At 48.8% G+C, this 26,989-nt stretch overlaps 2 protein-coding genes across 7 annotated transcripts in view; both read right to left on the reverse strand.

Moving 5' to 3' along the window:
- Positions 1 to 25,816, reverse strand: part of Nckx30C (solute carrier family 24 member Nckx30C) — a 50,079-nt gene extending 24,263 nt beyond the window's left edge. Inside the window, exons 1-3 of one of the 6 annotated variants that reach the window (XM_069118975.1) lie at positions 24,762 to 25,816; positions 17,622 to 17,645; positions 5,871 to 6,144 (exon numbers count right to left, since the gene is read on the reverse strand). In XM_069118975.1, the coding sequence (XP_068975076.1) occupies positions 5,871 to 6,144; positions 17,622 to 17,645; positions 24,762 to 25,667 (1,204 nt within the window). In that variant the 5' untranslated portion in view covers positions 25,668 to 25,816. Of the gene's footprint in view, positions 1 to 5,870; positions 6,148 to 17,621; positions 17,646 to 24,761 lie in introns of all 6 variants that reach the window. The other 5 variants (XM_069118976.1, XM_069118974.1, XM_069118979.1 and 2 more) reach the window with 5 other exon arrangements.
- Positions 25,817 to 26,463: 647 nt separating this feature from the next.
- LOC138182648 (prostatic spermine-binding protein-like) lies at positions 26,464 to 26,784 on the reverse strand. Its single transcript, XM_069118681.1, has one exon. It carries the CDS (start codon positions 26,782 to 26,784, stop codon positions 26,464 to 26,466), a length of 321 nt encoding a protein of 106 aa, XP_068974782.1.
- Positions 26,785 to 26,989: the final 205 nt, after the last annotated feature.

Below are 26,989 nucleotides of genomic sequence, written 5' to 3' on the forward strand. Positions count from 1 at the left end.
ACCGGCGATGGAAATTTTCGAGCGAGACAAAAGAAGAGGCAAAGAGAGAGAAGGGAGGAACGACGAATCAAGTAGAATAATCCCGTGCGGGTCGGCCCAAGTGCTACCTATTAACCTACAAAGCTCGATCAGCCTAGGTTTGTTAACGGACGCGTTTCGGTTTTGAGGACAATTAAATCGAAGCGGAGCAGCACCGCTTTTCCAACTGGCAATTGGCGAAGGAGGACACGAGACAGGCATTTGATCGAGCACGGACCGATCGGTTGGAAAGCAAACAAGTGCTTTCGCTCGTGAAACACCGAAATGGCCTGTGTATAATAGGTATACGGAGAAAGGACGTTGGATGAAGCGATCGTTAAGAACGGAGATATAGATCGGTGTCCTTCGCGCAGCCATAAACCCGTCTCCTAGATAGAACGAATATCTTCGCGTTCGTCGGATGGCGAGATAGCGTTCGTCGCGTAGCAGAAGGTCAGCGACGAAGAAGGACAAGGTAGCGCGACTTTCTCCATCTCCTAGCTACGGAGACAATTTCATCCGAACCGAGCAAGAATTTCATTGCACTCGTTTTCTTTTCTTCTTGGTTTCCCGACGTGACGGCAGAGAGCCGTAATACGAGTGAAAGAGACGCGTAGAAGAAACTAACGGAGGAAAGTGGAAAGTTTACCGAGAAAAACAAGTTGCATCGATAGCCCCGAGAAGAGACGGCAGACGACGTGACGGCGTCGTTTGAACGTTTCGTTCTCCTCCGAATAAGTTTGTATTGTACGTACGGTACGGCGGAACGACTGCCAGATCGAGGGCCATTAAGTACGTTAACGAGGCAGCGATGCGAGATCCGATGAAAAGAGCGATCGTCGTTTCTCGACGGCGTGGCGTACGTTTCAATAACTTTGTCTTGTCTCGGCTGCTAATCTGCCATTAAATCCAGAACGGCGAACGTTGGAAGATAACGAGTTCCGTTGTCTTCCGGTGTCGTTCGGCAAATTATCCAGAAAATTAAGCCCAGCTTCGAGTATCGCCATACCAATTTTCCCTCGGCTTTCATTTACAGCTGCGAAAATTGGTTTCTGCGAAGGGTACAACGGCGAGAGAAAAGGAAGCTATAATTTCCACGCGGAAAGTTGTATGCGTGCGCTGTAGCGCGGTGTTCAAGGTGAAAAAAACAACAACGAAATCCAATTTTAACTCTCGTCGGAGTAACTGGAAGATATTGTGCGCCAAACTGCTCGCAACTCGAGATAGCGCGATATTGGCTAAATATTATCCACCGAATACGAGATAAGAGATGCACGAGATACACGTGATATTCCAGCGAAAAGTAGCGTAACATCGAAGCTACGGGAAGCTTCGATCGATATCGTTCGCTCGAGCTCTTTTCAACGGTGTCAGATTCTCGCAAGGGTTCTTGCGTGTAAAGGATTAGACGCGGCTAACGGATAATTGTAATGCAAAAGCTGACGTGATTGATGACTCGTGGTTGGCTCAACCTCCATCTGCGAAGGTCACCTCGATTTCTTCGCTCGACTTTCGATATCGAACACGGGATACCTCAGCCGATGTAATTCTTCCGTGATTCTTCCTTCTAATTTCTCCGGCGCACAGATACTAGCGCGTACATACTTTCCAGTTTTTTTTTTTTGTATTTTGTTTTTTTTTTTCTTTTATTTATATATCAGACAGGATAAGGGAGGAACGCGAACGAGAAACGGAGGACGAGGCTGACATTTAGGACAAACTCGAGAAACGTTCTTCTGTAAATAGAACGAAGACTATAAACTATAAACCGAGAGTACCACGGGAATTAAGCCTAAGTGTGACGAGACGTTAACCACGGGAGACGAGTTCGAAAATAAAGACGGGCAGAGGGATTAAAGCAACGCGGTCCAATTTGTTAATATCGTTCCTAACGGAGATGGGTAATCGTGACTGCACCTCGGGGAACGCGAGCGATGGGAGGATGAGGATTTTCGATAAAATGACTGCGAGCTATATAGAAACGTCACAGGGGATTTCGATTGGCCTTTCGCCACGATGCCGCTCATCTGCCTCGTATTCTCTGCAAGTTATTAAAAAACCTAACGAACGTGCTTGCGCCACGTTCATTATAAATAACGCGTTCAATTGGGACGAGATTCGAAGCGGATGTCGATGTCGATGTGGACGACGGCAACGACGACGACGACGACGACGACGACGACGAGTGACGTACGAAGAGTGCTACTTCGGAGAAAACCACTCAAACGCGACGACTAAGCTCTGCACGTTAAATACGTACGTGGGAACGAGCCTCGTTATAGATGGTCCGACCTGTCAATTTACTAAAACTATCGCTGCTATTTCGGTGCATTTTCCTTATTGCTATGAGATCGTTTAACGACGACAGAACAAATTTCCACATCTTCGCGCTCGCTCACGTAGGACGAACAATGGGAACGCGAAATCTATAAAAGCACGTCGCACGATCTATCGTTACATCCTCTTTCGAGTTTCCAACTTGTTTTGGAAAATGTCGCTCCTGAGAAAGAAATCGTATCGCTCGAGGACACTCGGGAAGAAACTCGATAAAGCGAAACCGTGTAGGCACCTCGGATATCCGATAGGTGGGACGCGGTATCGCCGCGTCGTTGAACGAAATCGCGCTCGTTTACGAACGAAGGGCTCGGCCGCGAGTCGAGCAAACGACGTTTAAAGTATTTCCGCGAGCGGGAAAGAGCGGAGCGGCGAGTGGAATCCTTCAGGAAGGATAGTTATTCGTCTTGAATATTATCTGGTGTAGCGGTGCAAGGTGATGTCTGGATGACGTTAAAGGCCCGCAGCTAAAGGAAGGGAAAAGGAAGGCGAGCCCCAAGTGTGGATTCGCTAGTTACGATCGATACGCGCCGCTTTCTAGGTCAGGGTCCCGATACATACTCGCCACTCACCGCTACTCAGAGATACATGCTGAAAACGCGTCCCGCAAATTCATTCGAAGCCAACCATCCGGCTTTTCCTGTGTTCCCACAAAACGCTCGCAGCCGACGCTGCAGTTCTCATTCTCGTCGTGATCGCCGTTGCCATTGCCGTTGCTTCCCCTTTTTTGCTTGTGTTTCACTAAGTCGCGAGTGGAAAATCGTCAGAAAAAGGAAGAAAAGAACGCAGGATCGAAGCAGAGAGCGAATCAGGGACGAGAAATGTAGGTGGCTGTTTCTCAAACGCGCCATGGAAGAAGCGTGTTCGTCGGTACACGTACGCACCGACTGGAATATCGAAGGGAAATCGTGTATCGGGTGTTTGCCACGCGATCGAGATTAACGACGTCCTTTCGTGGGCGTGTTCTCTCGATCGGCGGAAGACAAAGAGGAGAAGAAAAGGAGAACGAAAATACAAAGATATATAGCGACGATCGACAGATTTAAACGAGGATATGGGATAAAACTGTGGAGAGGAATTATTGCTTAAAATAACGTTCGCGATAACGAGTGTCTTGATCTCCTACCCTTAGGCTAGGTTAACTACCATTATTTTCAGCAACATCGACGAGAGCATCCGGTTAGGCAGAACGATCCTATGTGCGGTGTTCTCGAACGTTATATACGCGCGGCCACTTTTAAGTTACAACGAGGCCATCCGAGGATCCACGCGAAAGAGTCGTCTAATTGATGATCGCCCTTTTCTTTCCATACGCGCGTGACCTGACCCATTTATATAAGCGACTCCGGTACACGTAGGTGCACGGGCCGAAAATCAATTTCAACGTCGAGATTATCGGGGAGTTACCTTCTGGATTAAGATTCCTATCGATCACGCCAACCGCGATCTTTCCCTCACTCCAGTTTTGTTACGTTCGCCGATTAACAAACGCCCGTCCAGACACTCGTACAAATTTCATCGGCTGGCTCGCGGCCGAAAATGCACGCGATCCGTCCTCCGACACGCGGAGCGAAGCGGAGCCGAGCGGCTAAGCGTAACGATTATTCGCCACGGTGACGGGGAGTTATCGATCGATCGATCGGAATTTCACGCGGGATGGCTGTAAAGGAATTTACGATGTTCGTTTCGCGAGATGTCAGGAACACGATCGCCCCTTTTATATCGACGATAAACGAAACCGGACTGTCTTTGTCAAACTTGCTGCGAGAACGTTTACACAGGCTTTTCCGTCGAATGGCTCGTATTTCCCTCCTAATTTCTGGGTCAATCGGCCGCCCTAATCTCTCCGATCTATACCGATCTACGCGCGAGAAAAGAGAACGCCAGTTTGGGGGGGGGAGGAGGAGGAGGAGGAGGAGGTTAGAAACGTCACGAGAATGCGATACGCGGAATCACAACGGTAATTACCTTTCGCCCGTGAGATTCCGAATCAGTCGCGAAAAAATACACAGTCCGATTCTCGGAACGACGTTTTATCTGTCGTTATTATACGTACAGCGTGAAACATGGACGGCGCAATGAAAAATAGTATCCTGGATTGGATTTTTTCCCGCGATGAGGCCACGCTCTATAAATACGTACAAAGGACAGAGGGCCGGAGTAACGAGCACGTTTTCTCATTTATTTACCAGTCATCGTCGAAACGTCGCATTAGCGTTTAATCTGTCGTTCCGATCGCTAGTCGATACGCTGATAGATGCGTATCTACTCCAGTGTCATAGTTGTTATTCTGTCTCAAGGTTTTTGGCGATCCAATAGCAAAAAGAGGAAACGCCACGTTGGTTGCATCGCTTCGCCGCGAAGCTTATTCGACGATCGCGTAACGAGTAACGTCTGATCGTGACGGCATGATCGTTCTACTGATCTCTAAGTGATACGTGCATCCAATGGTTGTATCGTACGCAGGCTCCTAGGCACGACGTGCACGACATTGAACTTCTCGTGAGCTCGTTATCGTCGAGTACTCGCAACGTTTAATTACTTGGTCCGACGCAACGGCACACAGTGATCGGTCATGCAACAAACCAGTACAGCTAGATGGACAATTACGCAAATGCTACTATTCGATCTCCCGCGTGTTTCCCAAACCGTAGACCGTAGATGGAGGAATGGCGAAGAAAAAAAAGAAGGAAATGTTTTTCACGGAACGTAAAGATGTTCAGGAGTCGGCGGCGAGAGAGAAAAATAGAATGGCATCTGTATGTAGGTTAAACGAGTTACGAGCGCAAAGTCTCTGGAACGACTTGCTTCGGATTTGAATATATTTCAATTGGGATTTTAAAATTCGTTCCATCATCCGCTTAATGATATTCATCCATACGGCTGCCAGTTAATTAACGAAGTTAGTTTGGGAAACCGTTTGATGACACGGAACTACCTCTACAATTACAGACACTACCGTGGAACTCTACGTATTTCGATATTTTCCAAATCACGTTTCGATGTTTCGTGACCGAAAGAAACGTTCTCCGATGCGTTACACTCCGGGTTAAGGATTACGGGCTTGACCTGCCTGTCGATAGAAAGAAGGAAAGAGGCTGAAAGAATGCCGTCCCGGAGGTCTTCGTAAGCATACCCGTGACTCTACATTTAAAAGCACTTTATCCGACAGAGCTCTCCGAAGGTTTGCGGTTCGTCGCGATGTTTCAGCCGCGGATTTCCATTGCCGCGAAACCAGACCAATGCCGAGCGTTTACGACGTTCGTGCCAGGAAAATTTCCCGAATCTCATCGAAACTCGTAAAACACCAACGTCGTTTCGATTACGCGACTACCGGTTTCTCTACCGGGTTCCGCTTAAAAGTCTTGGCCGCGAGAGTATGGACCGATTGTTCGATCGTAGGACGTCTAAAAAGAAATAAAACTATGGCTAAAATATAACGACTACCAGCTAAGAGCGTGCTGTCAGCGCTAAGGCAAAGCGGCAAGCGAGAGTGATAGAGTGTGGAGTTGGTATACCGGCGCGGGACTGACCGTCGTGGAGCGGATCGATCGTGTGGATCATAAGCTGTAGCAAGCCGTGCCTGAACTTGGCGTGGCTCTCCCTGGAATGAGACGAGGAGCCACCGAGGGCTGCCTGCTCGCAGCCCTGTCCGGCCGTGCCACCGGCACCACTGCTGCTGCCACCTCTGCTGCTGCACCCGGCCTCTCCACCCGCCGGTATGCCGCTGCTTCCGCATGCACCCGACACGCCACCCACGCTCGTCTCGCTACTGTTCGTCGCGTTCGGATGCTGCTGGAACACACACGTCATTTCGTCTCTCAATACAACATCGATCTCCTTCTTTCATCCGTTTCTTACACTTTTCCTTATCATACTGTTTTTTTATCGCTTTTCTGTTTTTTTTTTATTTTTACTTGTCTGTTTCATATTTTCTTTTTTTTATTATTATTACACTCGGTTGTTATAACCGCCGCAATTCGTCGTCGTTCACTGGGCCATCCTTTAGCCCGACTACCCGATACCCCGTGTTTACGAACGGTGCTTCAGATTCGACTACGGATCAATCGGACGCGGAGCGCTCTGCTCCTGTCTTACCTACGCTTCCGATCACCCTCGTGGCTTCGATGCCTCCGATTCCAGCCAACTCGGACGATACCTATACTCGACAGACTTTGGGATCGATGACTTTACCAAATAACACAGAAGTACACGTTATCAAGGCGATCGCGTGCCTAAAACTTGCTCACGCCATCCTGTTCGAAAGTCGAAAAAACATTGTCCCTGTAAAAAGCTGCAGATCTTTCGCAGGCTGGAAATTGCAGCTAATCAAAGTGCTACCCACGTCGTTATCCACTAGACACGTTAACGAGATTAGACAATCGACGCGCTTCTACGTTCCTATTGAAATCGACGTTTCGCCAGACAATGAAGATCGTAGGGGACTGAGATCTCTAAAGCAGCAGAGACATACGCGCGAAGCAACTCGAGCGTCACTCACGTTCCAACATGTTCGAACATATAATCGCGCGTTCGAGCGATCGCGTAGAATGACGCGCGTCTTCATCTGCGACACAGTTTCTTTCGCTCGTTTTTATTCCCTCCCTGTCCCTGTCCTTCTCGAGACCGCAAACGAATGACTAGGAGAATAACTTTTCTCGTCTGCTATGCATGAAACGTTAAGGGATACTCGACGTGCAACTCCCTCCAATTCCTCGCTTTCACGATGCTCCCGGGTGGTCGACTAACGCGCTTTGGTCACGGATCGCGAGTTTCGCGCCTATTGCTTCCAGCCTGATGCACAAAGTTCCTGTCCTTTTGTTCGTTGAGACGCGAGTGAATCGAGGTTACAGAGGCAGCCGCGACTTAACCGCGCAACAATAAGCGCATCGCGAATTAGCGAAACGATTTCCGAACAATAGTGTATCCGATTTCCTGCAGCTATCCTCGACCACGTACAGTTAGACATTCCTAAGAAGGTGTACTAACGATGCTGACGATATCCTACTCGTTTTTCCATCGTTCGATAAACAATGACGTTAATAGGATATAGACTCTGTTCTTCGCGTTCTACCCGACAGATCGATCTGTCGAGAACGATACGGAAGAGGAGGAGTAACGAAGAAGAGGAAGAAGAAGAATAGGTGGCTGATCGAAGAAAGAGAGCCACCATGAATAAATAAAGAGGTGGAAAATACGCGACACGTTGACGCGATGAAAAGTAATTTCGCTCGGGCGAAAAATATCCAGAGGTGATGAAACCGGGATCGTCGAGGGACGAAGACGGAGAAGGTGGTTGAAACAACCGTGATCGAATAAATACAAGATGTACTTCTTCGTCCTCCTTCCGTTGCCCTGCCTCGTATCCTTGCTTCCAATTTCTTTTCAAATTCGCTCGCGTCTCTATTAGTCCCTCTGTCGCTGTTACCTGTTACATCGTACAAGGGTTCCCCGATGTTTACGAATTCGTCAAGGGTCGTGTTTTCCGCGCGCATACTCGCGACGTAGTTTGCACAGAACCGACGAGATGAGCGCGCACACTCCACGGAACGAGATAATGATGCGGTGTAGCCGACGCGTATAAGCTGGATAGCTCGTAATTTCGCGACGTCGCACTGCATCCCGTCGCGTTTGCCAATTACGTTTCCACCCTGGCCGCAGATAATTGTTCCGCTATACTGCCGGCAGCTGTTTTTCCCCGCTTAATAGTTGCTGCTTGCTGGATGCGAATGATTAGGCGGATCGGAATGGATGTCGGTTGGGACGAGGTTGGTTCGGCGAGTTAGGTCGACGTCGTTGGGAAGAGCGAGCGAAACTTTGTGATACGGTTTTCCGTGAAAGGAACCAGAATCTTAAATTTGAAGGCGCGTCGCCGACAAGTTTCGCTCAGGAGCCGTTAGACGGGTTTAGGAAAGCTCGTTAACGAAGCGTTTGAATTGAATTTCCCTCCTCAATGATAGTCCCATCTTTGATTCGAGGACTATCTCTCTGTCTTTTTATCTTCTGCCGTAGCGAATTCTCAGTTTGCCGCGATGTACGCGTTGAATCGTCATCTTTCAGCAGAGACGAAGCAACGTGCAAGGTCGATCGTATGGCGAGAGGAAATACAACTCTTCGAAATTTTCTTTGCGTCTGCTCGTGTTTCTCTTCCCCCTCGCGATAGGTGCGTGTAGCTTCTTTAAACAAGGCGCAGAAAACGAGCAACGCGATTCTATTTTCCTTTACGATTTGCGGCGAGCTGCAGAGTTCGAAATGATTTCAACGTTGATAGAGGTGGAATTGTTAGTGGCTACCCAAAGATGACACGGATAAACGCAGACAGTCGTGTAACCGAAGCTGCGAGTGCCGTATTTCCGCTTAGCCGTCAACTCTGTCGTCGGAGTACGTCTTTATGTGTGCGGGTATGTGTCTGTGTGGCTGGTTGTCGTATCGCGTCGACGAGGTAATGAACTTTGTAATTAACGAGATGGACTACGAGGACCGCAACGCATCCCTTCACACGCGAGCATCTAGAGGACTGAGACCGTAACCGAGTAACGAAATCACAGACGAAATATAACAATAATAACAAGGGAAATGCGCGCGTGACTCGGTTTATAAATTCTTTCTCGGCGGGTGCGCGCGATTTTCACTAGAATGGTTTTATTTGAAAATTCCTGATTTAATAATTATTCCGGGCAACAATTGCTGCCGATGAATCGTGTCGGAATTTAATGACGGTATTTGCGCTACCAAAGATGAGGTTCGTTTGAAAATCAATAATATCAGAGTTTACTTTGGCTTCGCGAGCGCCACAGTGGAATATTCAATTTTCTTTCCACCGAAATCCACGCTAACTGCGAACGGTGTAATCTCTCGTCACAGATTCGCCTGCGATTCGTCGCGAATCGCATTTTCCAGTTCGCTGGACCACTTGGGAGTAGCGAGTCACCTTCGAGACGAAGACTATTTCAACGTTGCGTGAATTGTGATCCATTGGGGAAATGAAACGGTTAAATAATGTACGAGGTGAAGCAAATGGACGAGGAATTACGTAGCCGTGTCGAACGAGACCACCGCGATATTTTTGAAATCGCGTCAGTCAAAACTCGTAACTTTCGTTAGCAGACAGTCCAGCAAGAGGAAGGAAAAACGCGAGCGAGAGCAAAGAGAGTTCGTTTCCTTGCGTCTATCACCGAGGCCCACTTTCCGGTAAAAAGTGCCCTCGACTAAAAGTTCCGTTGACTTGTCGAGAGTTTCGTTGCGTCTAAAATCACGATGCCTGTTCGCCCAACTTTCTCTCCTGTCGTTCTCTCAATTGTACAGAGCAGAAGTTCCGAACCTTTCGCTAGTTTCCGTTAAATAATTCTTTCGTTATCGCGACTTTCCCCAGATTCCACTCAAAATTTCAATCTTCTCGATAAAATATTCGTCGACTGTTAATCGACGATCTCTAAATTTCTAGAGAAGAGATTTATCGTAAATAAATAGGAGATAAAATACTTCTTATTCAAACGATACCATAGTAACTTGCCGGTGACGGACACTTCGTGGTCGCCCGTGTCCGTCACAGGTTAAGAACCGCTGGCACAGAGCGTTCTATTAGGTCGTCCGAAAAGTTTCTTTCGTTTTATAAGGAAATTATCGATGCACAATATTTTTGTTTCATATTATTTTATCGAATTACGTACGGTCCATTTTGTTCTATCAAAATAAGGATCACAAGGTTCGACAGATTAGATTTCATGTTTGTATAAAGATGCATCGTTGCAAAAGACGTGTCTGTAAAAGAAAGACACTTTTCCGACATCTTAATATAATCCTTTCCGAACGACGAAGATCTCTCGATCGCCGATAACTGCGCTTGATCAGCCACGCTTCTCGTACATTTCTCGTGTGATTCATGAGACCGCATTAAGTCGATCGTTTGCACGGTCGCGAGACGACAGGACCAAAGAATTCGTAGGATTTACGCGGGGAAAACAATTGCCGAAACTGGCGCGGAACGGCACTGCTTTTGACAGAGGAAATTTCTTAGCGGACCCGTGCCAACGGAGCAGACGTCCTTCGATTTCCAGCCAGTAAGCCTGCGGCGATATTTGCTCGCGTTGTTAAAAATTGCACGAGTTCGTTCGGGTTAAAGGGCTTCTAGTGGAACAGCAGTGGGTCGAGTGACGGAAACCGACGCGACGTCGCGAACTCTCCACCAAGCTTCGGGGCATCGTGGCCAAAAAATTGGTAAAAGCACCGCCTGCAAGCTTTCGTATTCGCCAAGAACTACTACGTGTCGTCCGAGACGAATCTTCGTCGACTAAGCGGATTTAAATTTAGCCATCGAGCGCCAAAAGAGACAGCTGGTGTTAAATATTTATCAATCGCGAAATTCCGAGGAAAAACTGGCGGAGAAACGACGACACGGTGCGAGAAAGCTCGTTAAACGAGAAGCGTCGGCACGGCCAACTTGGTCGTCATCGACGAGTTTTATTGCGACCTTTGTGTACATCCGCCGTAAACTCCCGCGGGAAGGAGGTTCGCTCCAGAAAATCCAGCGTCTCCCTCAAACGGAGAAAGCAGCTACTTAAGAAACGCAGACTTTTCCTCCGCGACCATAAATACTGGCCGCCGTGCCGGTATATTTGCTAACGAAAACGTCGGCGAGGCAAGAAAATTCGCGAGGAAGCGTCTCGATCGAGTAAAATATGACTCGCCCTGCCGCTGTCGCGAGACGGAATGGTACACGCGTACGCACACGATAGAATAGGACACGCGAACGAGCACAGAATCGAAGAATAATAAATAGAGCGGAATAATATTCGGCAGACGTATCGTGACGCGTCGTATTCATCTGGAAATATAGGAAAATCAACCCCTAGTCGCGGATGGTGTATCATGGAAATGGGCGTGGCTTTTGTTGTCGTACCGTTTTCTGGTTGGTGCGTACACGATACACGGAATGAAAAACGGCCAATTGATATTGTTAATTGGAAACCGCTACCATGTGGATGTACGTCGAACGGGCTGACTGTGAGTTGCGCGTTTGCACGATCGCGTGCTAAGTTAAGCGCACGAGAGGCGGGTAAGCTGCTTACTCGAGCCGCTGACAAATTTATACGAGTTAGCACGATCGCTGCGCTCGTACGTCGATCGAGCGCTCTTTCATTTTCCTTCGAAATTTCTCGGATAACCTGAGCTCTGCTTGTGTCGTAAATGGCTTGCTATTTCGAGACGCGGCCAATTCGTCGGTATCGAGTGCGTTGCGTATCGAGCGGAGCAAAACACTTGGAAAAATGACCAATTATCGACGAATCGTAAACGAACGAACGGCACGTTTCGATTTTGCCGATGAAAGTAAAAAGGAGAGAGAGAGAAGCGATCTTTCGGGCTACGCGAGTATCGTGACGTTTCGATCGATCTTGTTTAATTCAGCCACGACGGAGGGCCGGAGAATCGTCTAACAAATCACGCGTCAAATTTTTACCCATCGTTTCCGACGATATCGACGATTATCGTTTTCGCGTGGTGGAATCGCCGTCGACGGCCAGTTAAACGCCAGCTGCGCGGCTCGATCGAGAATAGTAATTGAATTTAGAACGGAGAGAGAACCGATTCCGAACTTTCTAATCAAGACGCGCCATCGACGCTGCGAGATCGTTAACGATCGCGGAAATTGACCAATTAACGTCGAACCAGAAGCGGTAGAGCGCGCCGTGACTTGTGTTAGCCGCGCGTGCCGTGTCACGAATATTGCCACGCTGAATTTCCGTCTTTCAAAGTTTAACCTACATACGTAATACAGCTTTCCGCTGTGGCCGGTCGCAAACGTCAGCCGGTCGAGTCAGTTTTACGACGCTTTCCAAGCGTTTTCGTGCTACCGGCGCATATTCGCGCTCGTGTGTCCTGCAAAAGTCGGGTACCGGCAGCCCTGACCTTGACCCACTTTTGCCGAAAAAAGAAACTGGCAACTCGAGCAGGACGGAAGAGAAGAATAACGGAGAAGTGCGGCGGACAAATGAGTCGGGACGAGATCTCACCGTGCAATTAACGACGCTCATGTATGTGCGCGGTCGTGTATGAATCGTCGACGCTCGACGAGCCAAGGGGATAAGCTGAAAAACGAGAAACGGCCCCCAACAAACGAAGACGTCGAACCGAAATCTCGTCGATTTATCTGATCGCTTAACGGCGATTTCGTCGTTCTGAGGGTACGCCAACGATCGTATTTAGGTGGTGAGACCAGGGCGCGAGCAAACGAAGGAAAACGAGAAGAAAGCTCGCGTACATCAACCACTACGAGTAACGATCGATCGCAGGCAGCAGACGCGGTTAATGGCCTGTTACCGATAACAGCGTTATAATTAATTATACGCAACGTCGACTATTCGCTGACAGGGGATGTATAGAAGGAGCAACTGCGAGCAAACTGGCTTGTGCAGATCAAGCGACAGAAATATCGTGTTTCGGCAGTGATGCCATAATTGCAGCCTGCTATTCGTCTTTATTTCATCAAAATTTCCTCCGAGACTGTTCCAATTGCCAGGAATCCTAGATTCTTCCAGGACGAGTAGAATGGCGGCATGGAAGACGAAACGGAAGTCGGGGAAACCGCGAGGAAAGTTGGAGACGTGCGAGCGCGTTGCACTGTCGATACGTCGATACACGCGAAAAACAAGTGGAACGTTTGAAAGGGACAGGCGGCCGGCGAATGTTTGAGCGAATAAAACGAGTATTCCGGTTGCCGCGTACACGCGTTCTCTCCATACACGAGTCTCCCTTCTTTTTCTCTCTTCACTTTTTCCCCCCTCCGTCCTTTTTCCTTTTCTTTCGCGCTTTTCTCCCTTTTCACGGCGTAACACGGCCGTTCGAAGGGAAACGGAGTCGCATTGAACGACGGTGTAGGCGTTCGTTTATCGCAGCTGGCAATATTTCAAGAGCGTGCACCGTTAGGCAAATGCGACGAGTAGGCCGAGCGAGTCGGATTCATTCTAACTCGGTTCTTCGTCACATTCGAACAATAGCCGGCTCGGCACTCGATTGTCGGCGACATCTTTTCCAACGACTCGCCAAGGACAACGCTGTTTCGAACAAACAAACTTTTCCACCCCGATTTCGAGGGGCGCATCCGTTAGATGCGAAAACAATTTGGCCTGCAAATAAACCAGCAAATAAACTCCGACGTGGAAACTGAGATTCGCTTCTGCTGCTAGATATTTACGAGGTAAACGTTTCATTTCTCCCCCGCGAGCGACATCCCGTCCGCGGGCCATCGATCATATTCGCGAATTTTCTCGCAGGCTCGATCGATTTTCCTCGGCGGAAACCGTGCCGACTCGTCGTTCTTTCGCATTCAACGACGAACCCTTAAGAGATTAAGGTCGTACCTTGGGTATTTCGATGTTTACCGCGCTATTTATGCCTTCGATTTAGCCACCGGTCGAGCCCACCTCGATAAGAGAGTCGATCCTTGAAATTTTTAACCAGACCTTCGGACGAAGGGTCGGTATGGTCGATAAAGCGGTGAGTAACACGCTCGAACAATGGGTGAACTTGAAATTGTCAGCGCAGAGGGCGAAAAATAAAAGGGTTCGGTTGCGTGCCTATGACAGATGTCGTTGGATGACGCAGCACGAGGGGATTTCTCGGCTGTCTATCGAATCCTTTGTTTCGAAAATCGGTTTGACGTAATTGAACGAGAACCAGGGTTAAAATATTTCACCATCGATGGTAAGTAGGTCAAACAGTGGAAAAGTAAGCTACATTGAACGAGCTACTCGAACCTGGATGGGGGCAGGGGCGAGCAATTAGGACGCGAACGAAAAACTTTCTAATTATTTTGTGATCGTTGAAACGAACGATGGAAAAATCGTTAGCTCGAAGGGAAATATAAATAGCCCGTTTCGAGGGATGCGCGTTTTGCCATCGGTGAGCTCACTGCCGTGTCGTTCGCGCGGTTTCTTTCTCAATACGATCTAAATCGCGAAGCTAAGTCGCGATACCATTAAGAAGACGAATGATGCGTTCGATGGATGACAATGAATCGAGAAGCCTCTTGGTAGCATGAATGGAACGGCGACTAATATTAGAGCATCCGATAGAGAATGTGTGCGTTAAGGCGTATCGACACTCGCGTGCACTCGAATCGAGGGTTGCCGGAACATTCGTAAATAAATGATCAGCCGGCTGGCTTCGATTCACTGCCGTTGCCTTTTCCTGGCCATTTTCTACCTAGACAAGTTTGCGCGCGATCCTCAAGATCTCCCATCGTCTCTACTTTCAGATACACACTTGAAATCTTATCCTTACGTAGTCGTTTCTCGTAGGCCATCCTCGTATAATCGAGAGTCTATCCGATATCGCCTGCACCGATCGATATCATCGGTTTTTAATATATTCGTGTTTCACTTAGCCATCGTCTTTTTCGTAATTGTTCCCTTCGAACGGAGAACCTAATGGCCTTTACGGTGGTTTTATAGCTGTAACGAACAAGTGGCACATCCGCGAAACACGGGCGACGACAAAAAGTTATCGTAGGAAAACGTTGCGGTTTTTATCCGCGCCCCGAGCAAATTGGAAACGCAACGGACAAAAGTGGAGCGTTCGGTGACAATCGAAACTTTTACATCGTTGGATAATACCGCGGTCTATAATTGACACGACTCGTCTGTCAGGACGAACAAACAGTCGTTCGCGATGCGATAAATAGCGCGGTTCGTAGAGCATTGCGAACGATATAACTGACACCAGCAGAACTTAATGGGACATTAACGCGGGCTAAATCGTCCAGGCCGATAGCGGGGTTCTTAACGCGATCGAACACAGCGCGATATCTTTTTGTACGAACGACGTCGTTCTCCGGAATTCGAAAATCCTTCGACAAACGAGACGCGTCGCGAAGTATGGCGAAACGCGAGATAAAGCGATCCGTGGTTTCGTAATCGTCGTGTTACGATTTCCGAGCAGAACAGTCGCAATTAAATCAACGCGAGGAAACAGCGATATCTTGAGAAACGTTAGCGAAGATCCGCGCTGCTTCGAATGGCTGGAGAAAAAGTGTGGCGAAGCGAGAGTTGTCGAGAGAACGGTGGATCGAGCGAGACAAGGAGAAATTAAAAGACGTGGAAACGGAGCGGCGAATCGAACTCCAGAGACTAGTGAATTTCTGCCGGCTCGATTTCTCCGCACGGCGGATAAGATTGTGAAAAAGAACGAATAACCGTTCCTCTCGTCGTAGTCGTTCGCCAACGTCTCCAAAGAAACTGGAAGGTTTCGAAGAATTTGCGAGAGACGAAGAAAACGCCTGGCAATGTTTCGAATTGAATTACGATTTCCGTCTCGACAGGATGTTTCAGCGAGCCGCGATAATGGGGTTTATAGCGACGAGCTAGTAAACGTTATTTAAATTCGAGAGAGCCACTCGAGAATGTCGCAGCAGCAAATCAACTTTACACCGACTACGATTACTTTGCTTCGCGAAACTAGCACCGACATTCTCGTCTCTCTTACCGCGGTTCTTACTGAAATATACGTCGACGTATAGCTATGATGGCTTTTCTCGCTAGGGATCGACCATCGGAACCGATAGACCCGCAATTACACAACTTTTACTTCCGACCTAGTTTGCCTTGCCATAGAAAATCACTCGGCGCAACTTTTCTCATATAGAATACGCGATAAAGGACAACAGTCTCGCCTGGATTCTCGCGAATCTTAACGGATAGTTGGTTTCTTCGAGGCAGCTGGGCGATCGGCTACAGGCCGATGATTTATCTCGCTCGAACTAGGTCGATCGTGATCAAATCGAAACATAATTGCGATTTTCCAGGAAAACGAACGCCGCGCTTCCAGGAATATTTCATCGATCAGGCATAGACAATCGGACGTCTAGGAAACCACTTAATTTGGTTATGTACGGGCTCGACCGACCTCGTGAATCATTCACGTTTTTCCTCAAAACATCGCCCGATAGGATTGCAAAAGCGACGAGGGGTGGGGGCGAGATCGCGGTGGAAAACCAGCGTTCGGTACTGATTAATTCAATCGAATGATCAGACTTTCAGAAACGCGATTGCTACTTTGCATCGAACGCGTCTCGATTCGCGGAATCTAATCAAAGAGGAATCGATGACGCGGTCGCTACACGGCAAACGCACAAACCCTCTCGTATTAGTTTTCCATGAAATTCTAGCTTCTCTTTAATTAGTTTATTCGTATACGCGTACATACGTGTGGCTCAATGCGTATACGTAGTTAACGCTGCCGAAACGAGCAACGAACGAAGCGTTTCGATCGGTTAAAACGTCCGTACCTTTGCGCACCTGTTCAAAGTGGTTTCGAATTGTTCGTAAGTACTTACCAGAGTTACGATGGATATTGTTATGGAACGAGACTCGTGTACTCGCGCAATTTCGACCGATCGAAGCAATTTCTCTTTTTCTTCCCTTTCTTGTTCTCTACGCGTCACTGTCTGGCCGTGTGTAAGCGTAAATGTCTCTGTCAGTAGATGCTGCGTGTGTGTGTGTGTGTGTACGTGTCTACGTATCTATTATGCGGAAACGGGGTTGAGGGCGTGGATAAACGATTCTTTTTTGTCGCAGCTGCCACTTCTCATGCGCGGAGCGACCTGGCTGCATCGGTGCATCCTGAATCGACCAAGAGTGCTTGATGAAAGAGAGATAGATCAGAACGCTGCAGCGGCTAAAGTCGAAGGTGACAATGAGGCCGCGCACCGAAATCCCACGAGGGTGAACACACTTTACCCCTTGTACCCTTGAATATCATCTACGTACGTTGTTACCGCGATACCAATTTTCTTTCCTCGTGGTCTTGGACCTCGCTAATAGTCAGCGAATCCCGCCGATACCATCCGTCGAATCCGTCGATATTATACGATTAACCGTGAAAATAACGCGTGAAATTTCGGTCCAAAAGTGGCGCATCCCTCGCAAGCAAACTCGCGCGATAGAGAAACGAGCCGCGACAGGTCTGCGCGACTTCTGGAACATTCGGTTTAGTTTGATGCTGTTACGAATAAATACATCGATCAAAGGCACATGACGTGGCAAAGTACGAGACACAGAATCATGCATCGCGTCGACGCGTCGGCTGCTCGACTTTCGCGGGGCAGATTCTCGATCGAGGCTGACGTGTTTCTTCGTCGAACAAGGGACGATCGTAAGTCGAGCAGCCGACGAACAGTGTGTAGAAAGTTTGTCAACGGTCGTGAATAAGAAACGCAGAGGAAATATAGAGATCGTAGAGATAGAGGAAAAAAGAGATAGAGACATGCGACTCACCAATGCCTGGGCGGCGCTCTGGTGCTGCAAGCAAGAAACACCCAGTTACAATCACAGTAACGACAATCGAGTAATTGTTTGTTGATGATTCGTGATTTCGCAAGCGGCACACAATCACACGAGAATGCAGTAATCGCGCAAGCGTTTCACATAGACTTGTGCACAGAGATTACGCGTCGCAAGGAAAGGAAAGAGTATGCGGCGTCGTAAGCTTGGCCGAAGGTCGCCGCTTAATTAGCGAACAGAGGTTGGAGAGAAAGAAACGACGGAACAACTAGAAGTAGAAAAGAAAAGAAAAGAAGAGGAGGAAGAAGAAAAAAAACAGAGCGGGAAAAAGAAGCGAAATCCTTGAAACTTACTTTCAGTCGTGCAAATAATTGCGACCTTCGATCGATACGACGGCATCTCGTTTCCCGAATGCAGTCTGTTTCGTTTTCTCCTTCGCGACATCTCGCAAGCTTGCAGAGGAAAAGCAGGGAAAGGCTCTTGTCGTCAACCACAACGAGTGTTTGGTTCTGCGGTAATTACGAGGCACGATGATTGGTCCTGGTGTTCCCGAGGTGTTCGATATACCGATCGACGAAGTAATTCCGTCGCTGATTCGGCGCGGACGATCGATAGAGAATGACGCGAGCGAATCAACGGCGTCGCGATTCTCGTTTCGTCGACGCGTTCGCGTGGCGGCGTGTTCGCGCGACCTATCTCGCACGGCTGCATCCAACGTCGCCACGAGAAGATCGAGATGCCTCTGCTCGTCGAAATCCCGGTATCCGACCACGTTTCTCGCAACTAACGTTTTTCCTCTTTGAGTCGCGAAAACGCTAACGCAAGCACGAGAATTTGAAGTCGCTCGCGTCGTTCCGCTCGCGAATGCGGCTACAAGTCCGAACTTTTCGCTTTTGTCTATTTCTTTATTTGCCTCGTTACCGAGGAAAGGAGTTTGCCATTAACGCGATAAAAGACCGGTCGGATCTAAAAGAGGAGACGTAAATTGGGCCATCAGGCGGGGCAATGCATCAAAGTGTCCAAACTACGGATGATTTAGAAAAAAAGAAAACGCCGATGCCGTTAAGACGGATCGATACAGAGCTTGGAAAAGAACCTCTCGACGACCATCGCGAATATAATAAATTTCAGGACGAAATACGTATCGATGAGAAAACAAGGGACTCGAAGCGCGTAACTCGACGCAACTGCGAGAGAAAATGAAATACAACCCGCCGTTCGCAAGAAACGAAACGAAACGAGGAAAAAGTACGCGGTGGATTTTGAGTGTTCGACGTTTCGACAGCGTCGACCAGATTACACAGGCATATTCGAGACGAGGAGGTTTTGCCTCGAGTGCAAGTTTCGCCGCTCAAAGTTTTCCTGCCTCTTCCGTCTTTCGACAAGAACGGCAGGTTTCTTAACCGCGTATTTCCCCGCGGGAAGAACCTAAATCGGCCTCGTATATATATCGAATCGTATATTCGCCGGGAACGTGACGTAACACCAGAGTCGATCATTTTTGCGCGGCTCAAGTTTAATTACGTAGAAGATAAAGGTGGCGGAGGACAACAAAGACCCGAAACGAACTAGTCTCGATCACGGCCGTAACTTTCCTTCGTCAGTGTCTCGCGCATTGAAGAAAATCGGTTCAACTATGACGATGCACGAAATTTAATTAGGAAAAGTTTCAGAATTTCTGCAAGTATCTTCGCGAACGCGTTCCGCTTATTCGTACATCGCGATCCAACCAAATGACGTTCTCCACTGAGAACGTTTCCTTGCGTTCGACGTACGGTCTACTTGTTAAGTGCGAGACGTTACAAGTTCTCGATGTTCGATGTTACGAGTTTTCGACGTTTGACGTTCCAGTTTGTCGAAAAATATTAATTAGCGCCATCTTTTCCACAAAGAAGTCTTTGATACGGAAATACTAATATCCGGAAAGTTGACCCGAATTCTTTTAGTCGTTCCGTATAATCGATGTAACCGATCGGAAGTTCCTCGTCTAACCGTAATAACTTCAACGAATCGAACGATAAATCAAAGTAAACCCGACCGAGTCGTTACCGCGAATCGTCGTTCGATTCGATTCGGCACGATTTGCCCGCGACCATCGCGATTTTTACTCGCATCGCGCGACCTTCGACGTTTACGAAAGTTGCCGAGCGATCGAAAACAAACCGACGACTGCGATTTCCCTCTTCAATGGTGAAACAGTGGCGCGTAAATATTTTTCTTTTTTTTTCTCGCGACCTCCCCTCTCGTCTGCGTCTCCTCCTCTTCCAGTGCTTTCTCGTCGACCTGTTTGCTTTTATGAAAACAAGCGGACGTATCACGACAATTCGGTACGCCAATTTTCGGGGTACGCGTCGGCTCAATTATCGCAAGCTGCTATCGATCGATCGTCGTACGCGTTTCCGCGTAGGATCGTCTCTGCGAGTAGAGAAGAACGGCACCGAAAGACGTCACATTTTCTTTTTTTTTTTGGAAAACGCGGAAATGTCACTGGTCAAGGTAGCGGAACGAATTTTCCAACCGCGAATCGATATTTCAACAAAAGAATGTCGGCCGCGCATTATCGTTAACCGACGAAAATGCCTTTCTCTCGGATGAAAAACAAGCGACGCTGGTTTGAAACAATTTTTTCCTTTTCCGAGCACCGTTTCCGAACAACCGTCCACCAACCTAACTGGATGCGCGGTTCCGTTCGATTGTTCGCCAAGACTTTTATTTCAATCATTTTATTTACCACCTTGGTCCGTCGAAGGGAGAAAACAATCGACGAAGAAGACCGTTCTCGTAATTGCGGCCGGGTAATTGTGCACGGTACAAAGCGAAACAAACCATAATTCGAACAGCGTCACTTCCGAAGGAAATCTAATCAAAAGTTACGCTTAATTCCAAGAGGTAGGCATCCCTAATTGGAAGGTAAATGAAACTTCCAACTCGTTCGCCCGGTGTGGACAGGGTACCGCGACCGTAAACGTTAATCCCTCGTGTCGAAGTACGATCGTTTCACGTGAAACTTTGTCCTCGAAAGAACCGTTTGCTCGATAGAAACTGGTCGTTCGCGTTAATAGAAAAATCAAGCAATCGGGAGAAAACGAACGATATTATGTGTCTTGTGAAGGAAACAGCCGATCGAGACGCGAATGGTAACCGATATAACGTCAGGAACAGGCTCTGCCGATTGATCGCAAATTCGTTTATCTCGAGAAAATTCTTTCCTTGGTCGGGGACGATCGCAATTTCGTAGACGAATCGGCGACTTGTGTTCCTGGCGCGAAACTTTTTACTTCCGAGTTCCCCCTCGTCGAGAAACTTTCGAAATGTTCTTTCCCAGGCAAAGTTATCCTCATCAGGAATAGTATTTCTTCCTTTCGTGGAAAGATTCGTACGCGCCGTGTTACACTTCGAACGAATCGAGAATTACGAGAGATGCGATTAGCGTGCAATTTGCTGCGCGCCATTTCGCGTACCACAGGCCGCGCCTCGCATTTTACTCTCACGATGGAAATCTCCGCTCCTCCTGTTCGACGCGACGTACGCGACAATCTCGACGTTTTTCAGATTGAAATCGACGCGACTGATTGCGCGTCACCGAAGAAAACCAACGAACGAACAGACCCACGATCGCTACGATTTCTCTCTCGTAGATCAAACGCTTCTGCCTTTGATGGAACGACGGTACCAAACATCGTGGTAAACGCTCAAGACTCTAAATCGTGGTTCTTTGAACGCACGATTTCGCGTGTTCCCGGCGAGTAAACGTTGTCAGCCGGACAACGAGAGGCCAGACCATCGGCTAATCATATTATTAGCATCGGTCTGTTTACCGGTCGCTGTCGAAACACTTTAGGTCGGTTCGGTCAATCGGGTTTTGTAGGCAGATTGCTAGCAACTCGAGCGTGCATTTGATCAGCGTACGTACGTTTTATATAACGCAAAGAGAAGGAAGGTGGAGCGTGCACGAGCTCGGCCGTCAGTGGTTGTATATGGTCGTGGCGAGGTTAAGCGTGGAAGGGCCTCTGTCGAATCGATTCGACGATGGGTGGAGGGCCTCAGCACACTGCAATGCCGTAACTTCCCCGAGAAGGAAGATTTCGCGAGGGCAGAAGCACCCGGCGTCCACAACCGGCAAACAATGGAAATGGGATGGACGAGAAGGACGACGAGAGGAAGTACCGATCAGCTTCGGTTAAACCGCTGGCGAACTTTTCTTCTTACAGAGTTTTCCGATCGCCTGTCGTTCGAGGAAATTCATCGCGAGGTCGACGATTTAAAACTCCTCGCGAGCCCCTAGCCTTCGCTGTCGAGAGGACTCGTGCGTTAATTAAACCTTTAATCTCTGGATTGCCTGCTCGAACCGCGTCCCGATACGATTTTTGTCTCTCGTTGCCTCGGATGATGTCGGGGCTAAACTTTGCGTGTCTCTCGAAGCAAGATTCCGCGTATTATTTATCCAGTGCTGAACGTTTCATGCGAATTCCCGGTAGTTTGAATAGCAAATCGATCGAGTAATACTTGGTGAAATTTTCGATACGCAAGGTGCACGCTACAGCGTATTGGCAGTCGATTATTCCAGGAAATATGTATATAGAAATAAAGATGAACGCGTGACAATTTTCGCGATGGTATTAAATCGAACGTGGAAATCGGCGAGAGAAGGTAAATTCCGACCGGTGGTTCTATCACTGTACAATTATGCAGTCATTAACGCATCGGGTTTCCGTTTTCAGCAATCACTAATCAATGTCAATAAGAGAATTGTATTTCACACTCTCGATATCGTGTCTGATTGACAGCGGAGTTTCGCTATTCTACGATATCAACGACACGGGGAATCGCGGTGCGAGAGAGAAAGTGGCCGAACACGAGATTCGCGCGATTGAAACACCGGCTGCGGACAAAGACAAGACGAAGTACGCGTCAGCGTATATGTTAGTTAGTTTATGCTTATAATGTATTTCTGTATCGATATACAAGATGGAAGAAATAACCGCCGAACGATTCGATATAAACAGGTGAAATCATGACTAGCTGATTAAAAGCGAGTGCAGAGTTTACGGCCCCGTCTCACGACAGCGAATCATTCGCTTTTGCACACCGCTGCTACGGCGATTTCCCCGCCGTTTTATCTAGCACGATCTTGATAACGTAATTAACGTTGTCACAGACCACGCACACGATCCATCTTCCAGCCGCGTGACAAGCGAATTTTCACACACGATTCTCGGACCGTGTACGGTCGGTAGAAAGTCGCTATGAAAATACAATCATCGAGACGAAATATTACGCAACCTTTTCCCATTACAACTCGCGATTCGTCTTTTCGCGTTTCAGTCTGCACGAGACGATAATAACAGCGACACTGATCGCACGACCGTCGTTTTTCTAGCTCGTAGTTGCCCGACGATCTTTCGCATCCATGGACAATCATCGGGTTGCGAAACAAGGACCATGAGGATTCCAGCACGGTCAGATATATGTGCCGTTATCCCAATTCTCAAACAATGTGTGCCGCGTTCCGATCGTTGAATACCGAGAGGAAGCGCGAGGAGACGAAAGACAAAGTTGCGCGATCAGCGGGATACAGTGAGCATAGGCTGTGCACATAATGGGAATCGTTCGAGCACACCGAAGCGATCGATTTCGAACAGACAATGGAAAAATGTTTTTCGTATCACCCGCGGCATTTCCACGAAGGAAATGCCGAACACGGTGAAGCGTGTCCTCTCGATAATCAATTTCCTGCTGATTTGTCTGGAGTTTGAAATCGATCGAGTTTGTTAGCAGTGGAGAATCGATGGGTGATCGGCGGTTGTTAAAAGGTTCGATCGATAAATCAAAATTCCACCTTCGACGAAGGTAAATTACTCGGTCGCGGAGAATTCAATTCGACCGATTGATTTATTCGCGTTTACATCCCGCTTGATCGAGCCATAAATTCCATCCGGCGTTCGCCGTCCAAGTTCACGTCGAAGCGTTCTTTGCCGTACGTGTGACGCGCGTGATCGAGCGTGCATCGTCTAGGATACGACAACGAAGCGAATAACTGGCGGAAGTTTAATCAGACGTAGATAGTCACGGCCGTGGAAAGAATCGATCGCGATCGAAACGCGTGATCGTTTATTATGCATAGCGCTCGATCGATCGTCGTCCGACAGAATCTTAACAGGCGCGAAACGTACCGAGAGACGTGGAAGAAACGAGATCGACGTTGTTTTCGGTTCGTTGCTTCGCCACTCGTATCCGAAGCCGCGTTTCTCTAATTTCGAACTGGATACGCGTGGCAAAGTGTATTAATTAAGCGCGTCGTTGGATGGGGCGCGCGTAATTGGGACATCTTTGGCGCATCGGAATTTTTCGCTTGAATTTCATCGTCGAGATCGACCTTGCGCAAAGTGCGGATATGAAAAGCAACGCGCGATGATTCAAAGTCAAGCATTTACGTCGCACCGAGTTTCTTCATTCACCTGATTCTCGGAACGAGAGATTTTCGAGGCCGTAGAGTTTTCTTTTCCTATCGGAAATACTAGCAGAGCGTCGAATAGAACGAATCGATGAGACGAGCGACGTTCGAGCGAGGGATAAAGCGAACCGTTTGAAAATCCTATTCTATTATCTAAAGTACACAGAGGATACGTTCCGTGATACGAAAGAGGATCGGTGCGATCAAAAGCAATCGAGAGATGCGAGAAGAATAGGAGAGAAGAGGCGAACGATAGGGGAGGAAGTAGGATAATAATCGGTAACATGGCCAATGTCGCGACCCCGATGCTCGATCAGGCCGATCATCTGCGACGAGGGGAAGGAAAAGAAAAAAACGCAGCCGATAAGAGGGCGAACGTGGTAATGTCCGTAAACGGGACAAAACACCGCCCACGAGTAGCCGTGCGAGTAGGCAAAGTCACGCGACTTTGTTCTAAGGACGGAACGGTGTGGTAGCGAGTAGCGCGATTAAACGGTCGTAGAACGTAGAGAACGTAGGTCGTAGATCGATTCGACGTAATGGAGAAAAATTATGGAAAACACGTAAAGAAGATGGATGACTAGGAGGGAGGATCGGTCTGGGAGTTCTGGTTCGAAAGAGCGTGTATCGCGTTCGTTTCAGTGTGCATACCGCGTTTGCGTTAGAAACAGTGTACATACCGAGGGCATCAGCTGATCGGTAGACCTCACCCGGGTCACCTTGTTCCTGTAGATCACTCTCTTGACCAGCTTTTCCATCGGTTGGTTCCACTTCATGAAGCTCACGTAAGCCAAGTAGAATCCAAAGAGTACGAGGGCCTCGTACCAGTAAATATAATTATCACGGAAGAAATAGATCAGGGTGAGCAGACTGGCGCTATAAAAGGTGCAGTCGCGAAATAGAGGCCACCATGTGAGGGAGAGCACGGTACGCGAGAATATAGCGCACATGCCGATCACGAAGAGAATATTGAAGACGGCCGAACCGACGATGGTGCCGATACCGACGTCGTCGAACGACACGAACACGCCGATTATCGATGTGAAGAGTTCCGGGGCCGAACCGCCGGCCGCCATGAAGGTAGCACCTGCAACGTCGTCGGCGATCTCCAGTTTCTCGATAATCACGTCCAAAGACGGCACGAAGAACTCGTCGCAAACGATCGCCAACGCGACAAACATGTACACCACACCGATTACGTGAAGTATCACGGCACCGCGTCGCCGTTGATGGACGGTGAAGAGATCTTCGGGAAACAGAGGCGCCTTCTCCTCGGTCATGTTACCGCCGACCTTCTTATGATGGTGATGATGGATGGTACTGTTGTATCCGTCCTCCGCGTGTACATCAAACTCATCGTAGTTGCCGTTCGTTAAGACGGTACCATTCACCGTGTGCACGTAGAAGGGCGTAGTTGTCGTGCTGGTGCTCGTCTGCAGAATGATCGGATTGTTCGGTGCTGGCCTGTGTCCCTCGGTTGGCGCGGGACCGATCGCTAGGGTCAGTAGAGCCGAGGCCAGTACCGCAACCGCGAATCGGCGCCTCCTTCTCCAACATGTACGTCGATCGCCGCCTGTCACGATCATCGTCGTCGGTGGTGTTGCTGGTGCTGGTATCTTGCACCCTCGAGGACGTTCGCCGTCGTTAGCGAGTCCACCGTCCTCCTCCTCCTTCTCCTCCTTCGTCTTCTTCTTCTCCGTCCACCTCCTCCTCCTCTCCTCCGTCCTCCACCACCTCTCTGGCCTCCGCCGCCGCCTCCTCCACCACCACCACCACCTCCTCCGCCGGCACCACCTCCACCTCCTCCACCACCTTCTTCTGCGTGTCGTATCGTGTCGCGGCGCGGAGGGTGTACGCCAGCAGAGGTACCCTACTAAGGCTGGGTCATGTTGAAACACCGAGGAGCTGCTCTCGCATGCTCCTCCACCTTCGATGGCTCCCTTCGACGAGTGGACCTACCTTTTACTTTTCCTTTTTCCTCTTTGTTATTCCACCTTTCTCTCGTTCTCTCTACCACAGGTACAACCGGCGCTCCGTCTTTCCTTTCTTCGCTTCTTCGTTGATTTCTTCTTCTCTGTACGCTCTTCCGTTGCTTCCACGAGCAACGCTTCTCAGCTTCTCTTCCTGTTTGTCTTCGCGCAGTCTCTGTTTCCGTTCTCTTCCTTACGCTCTTCTTCTCTTTTCCCCTCGTCTCTTTCCTCCTTATTTACGTAGAACAGAGACGCGTTTGTCGTGCGTTTCGCAAACAATGACACTGGTTAACGTCCACGACGCACATGACATAATAACGAAGAAACGTTCGCGACGCGTTCCTCGAATTCTAATAAACTCTATCGGTATAACTAACGTAGATACTGTCGTTTACGCGAAGAGTCACACTCTCTAGCCTTCGACGCGAACGATGTCACCGGATATCTCCTGTTTCTCCTTCTCCTCCTCTTCTTCCTGCTTCCCGGCGGCGTTGTCGCCGTCACTATCTTCGACGTCGCCGTCGTTGCCGTCACTATCTTCGTCCTCGTCGTCGTTGTTACCACCGCCGTCGTCGCCGTCGTCGTCGTCGTCGTCGTCGTCGCCGTCGTCGTCGCCGTCGCCGTCGTCGTCGTCGTCGCCGTCGTCGTCGTCGTCGTCGTCGTCGCCGTCGTCGTCGTCGTCGTCGTCGTCGTCGTCGCCGTCGTGGTCGCTAGGATGCGGTAGATGGTGCATATAACTCTGGATGGATATACAGGAGCAGCAGAACGGCGCCCCCGCCGCGATGCCCGCTCGCTGCACACTGGAACAACCCTGTTCCGTTCCGTTCCTCTCTCTCTCTCGATTTTCTCCCTGCCCTCTTCCCACCTTCACCACCGCCTTGCTACGTAACCCTCTTTATCCCGCCCTCCGCCGCTATCCGCTCTCTCTTCACCCTTCT

This window comes from Bombus flavifrons, chromosome 8, assembly GCF_040668555.2.
Source record: "Bombus flavifrons isolate JBK064 chromosome 8, iyBomFlav1_principal, whole genome shotgun sequence".
NCBI lineage: Eukaryota > Metazoa > Arthropoda > Insecta > Hymenoptera > Apidae > Bombus > Bombus flavifrons.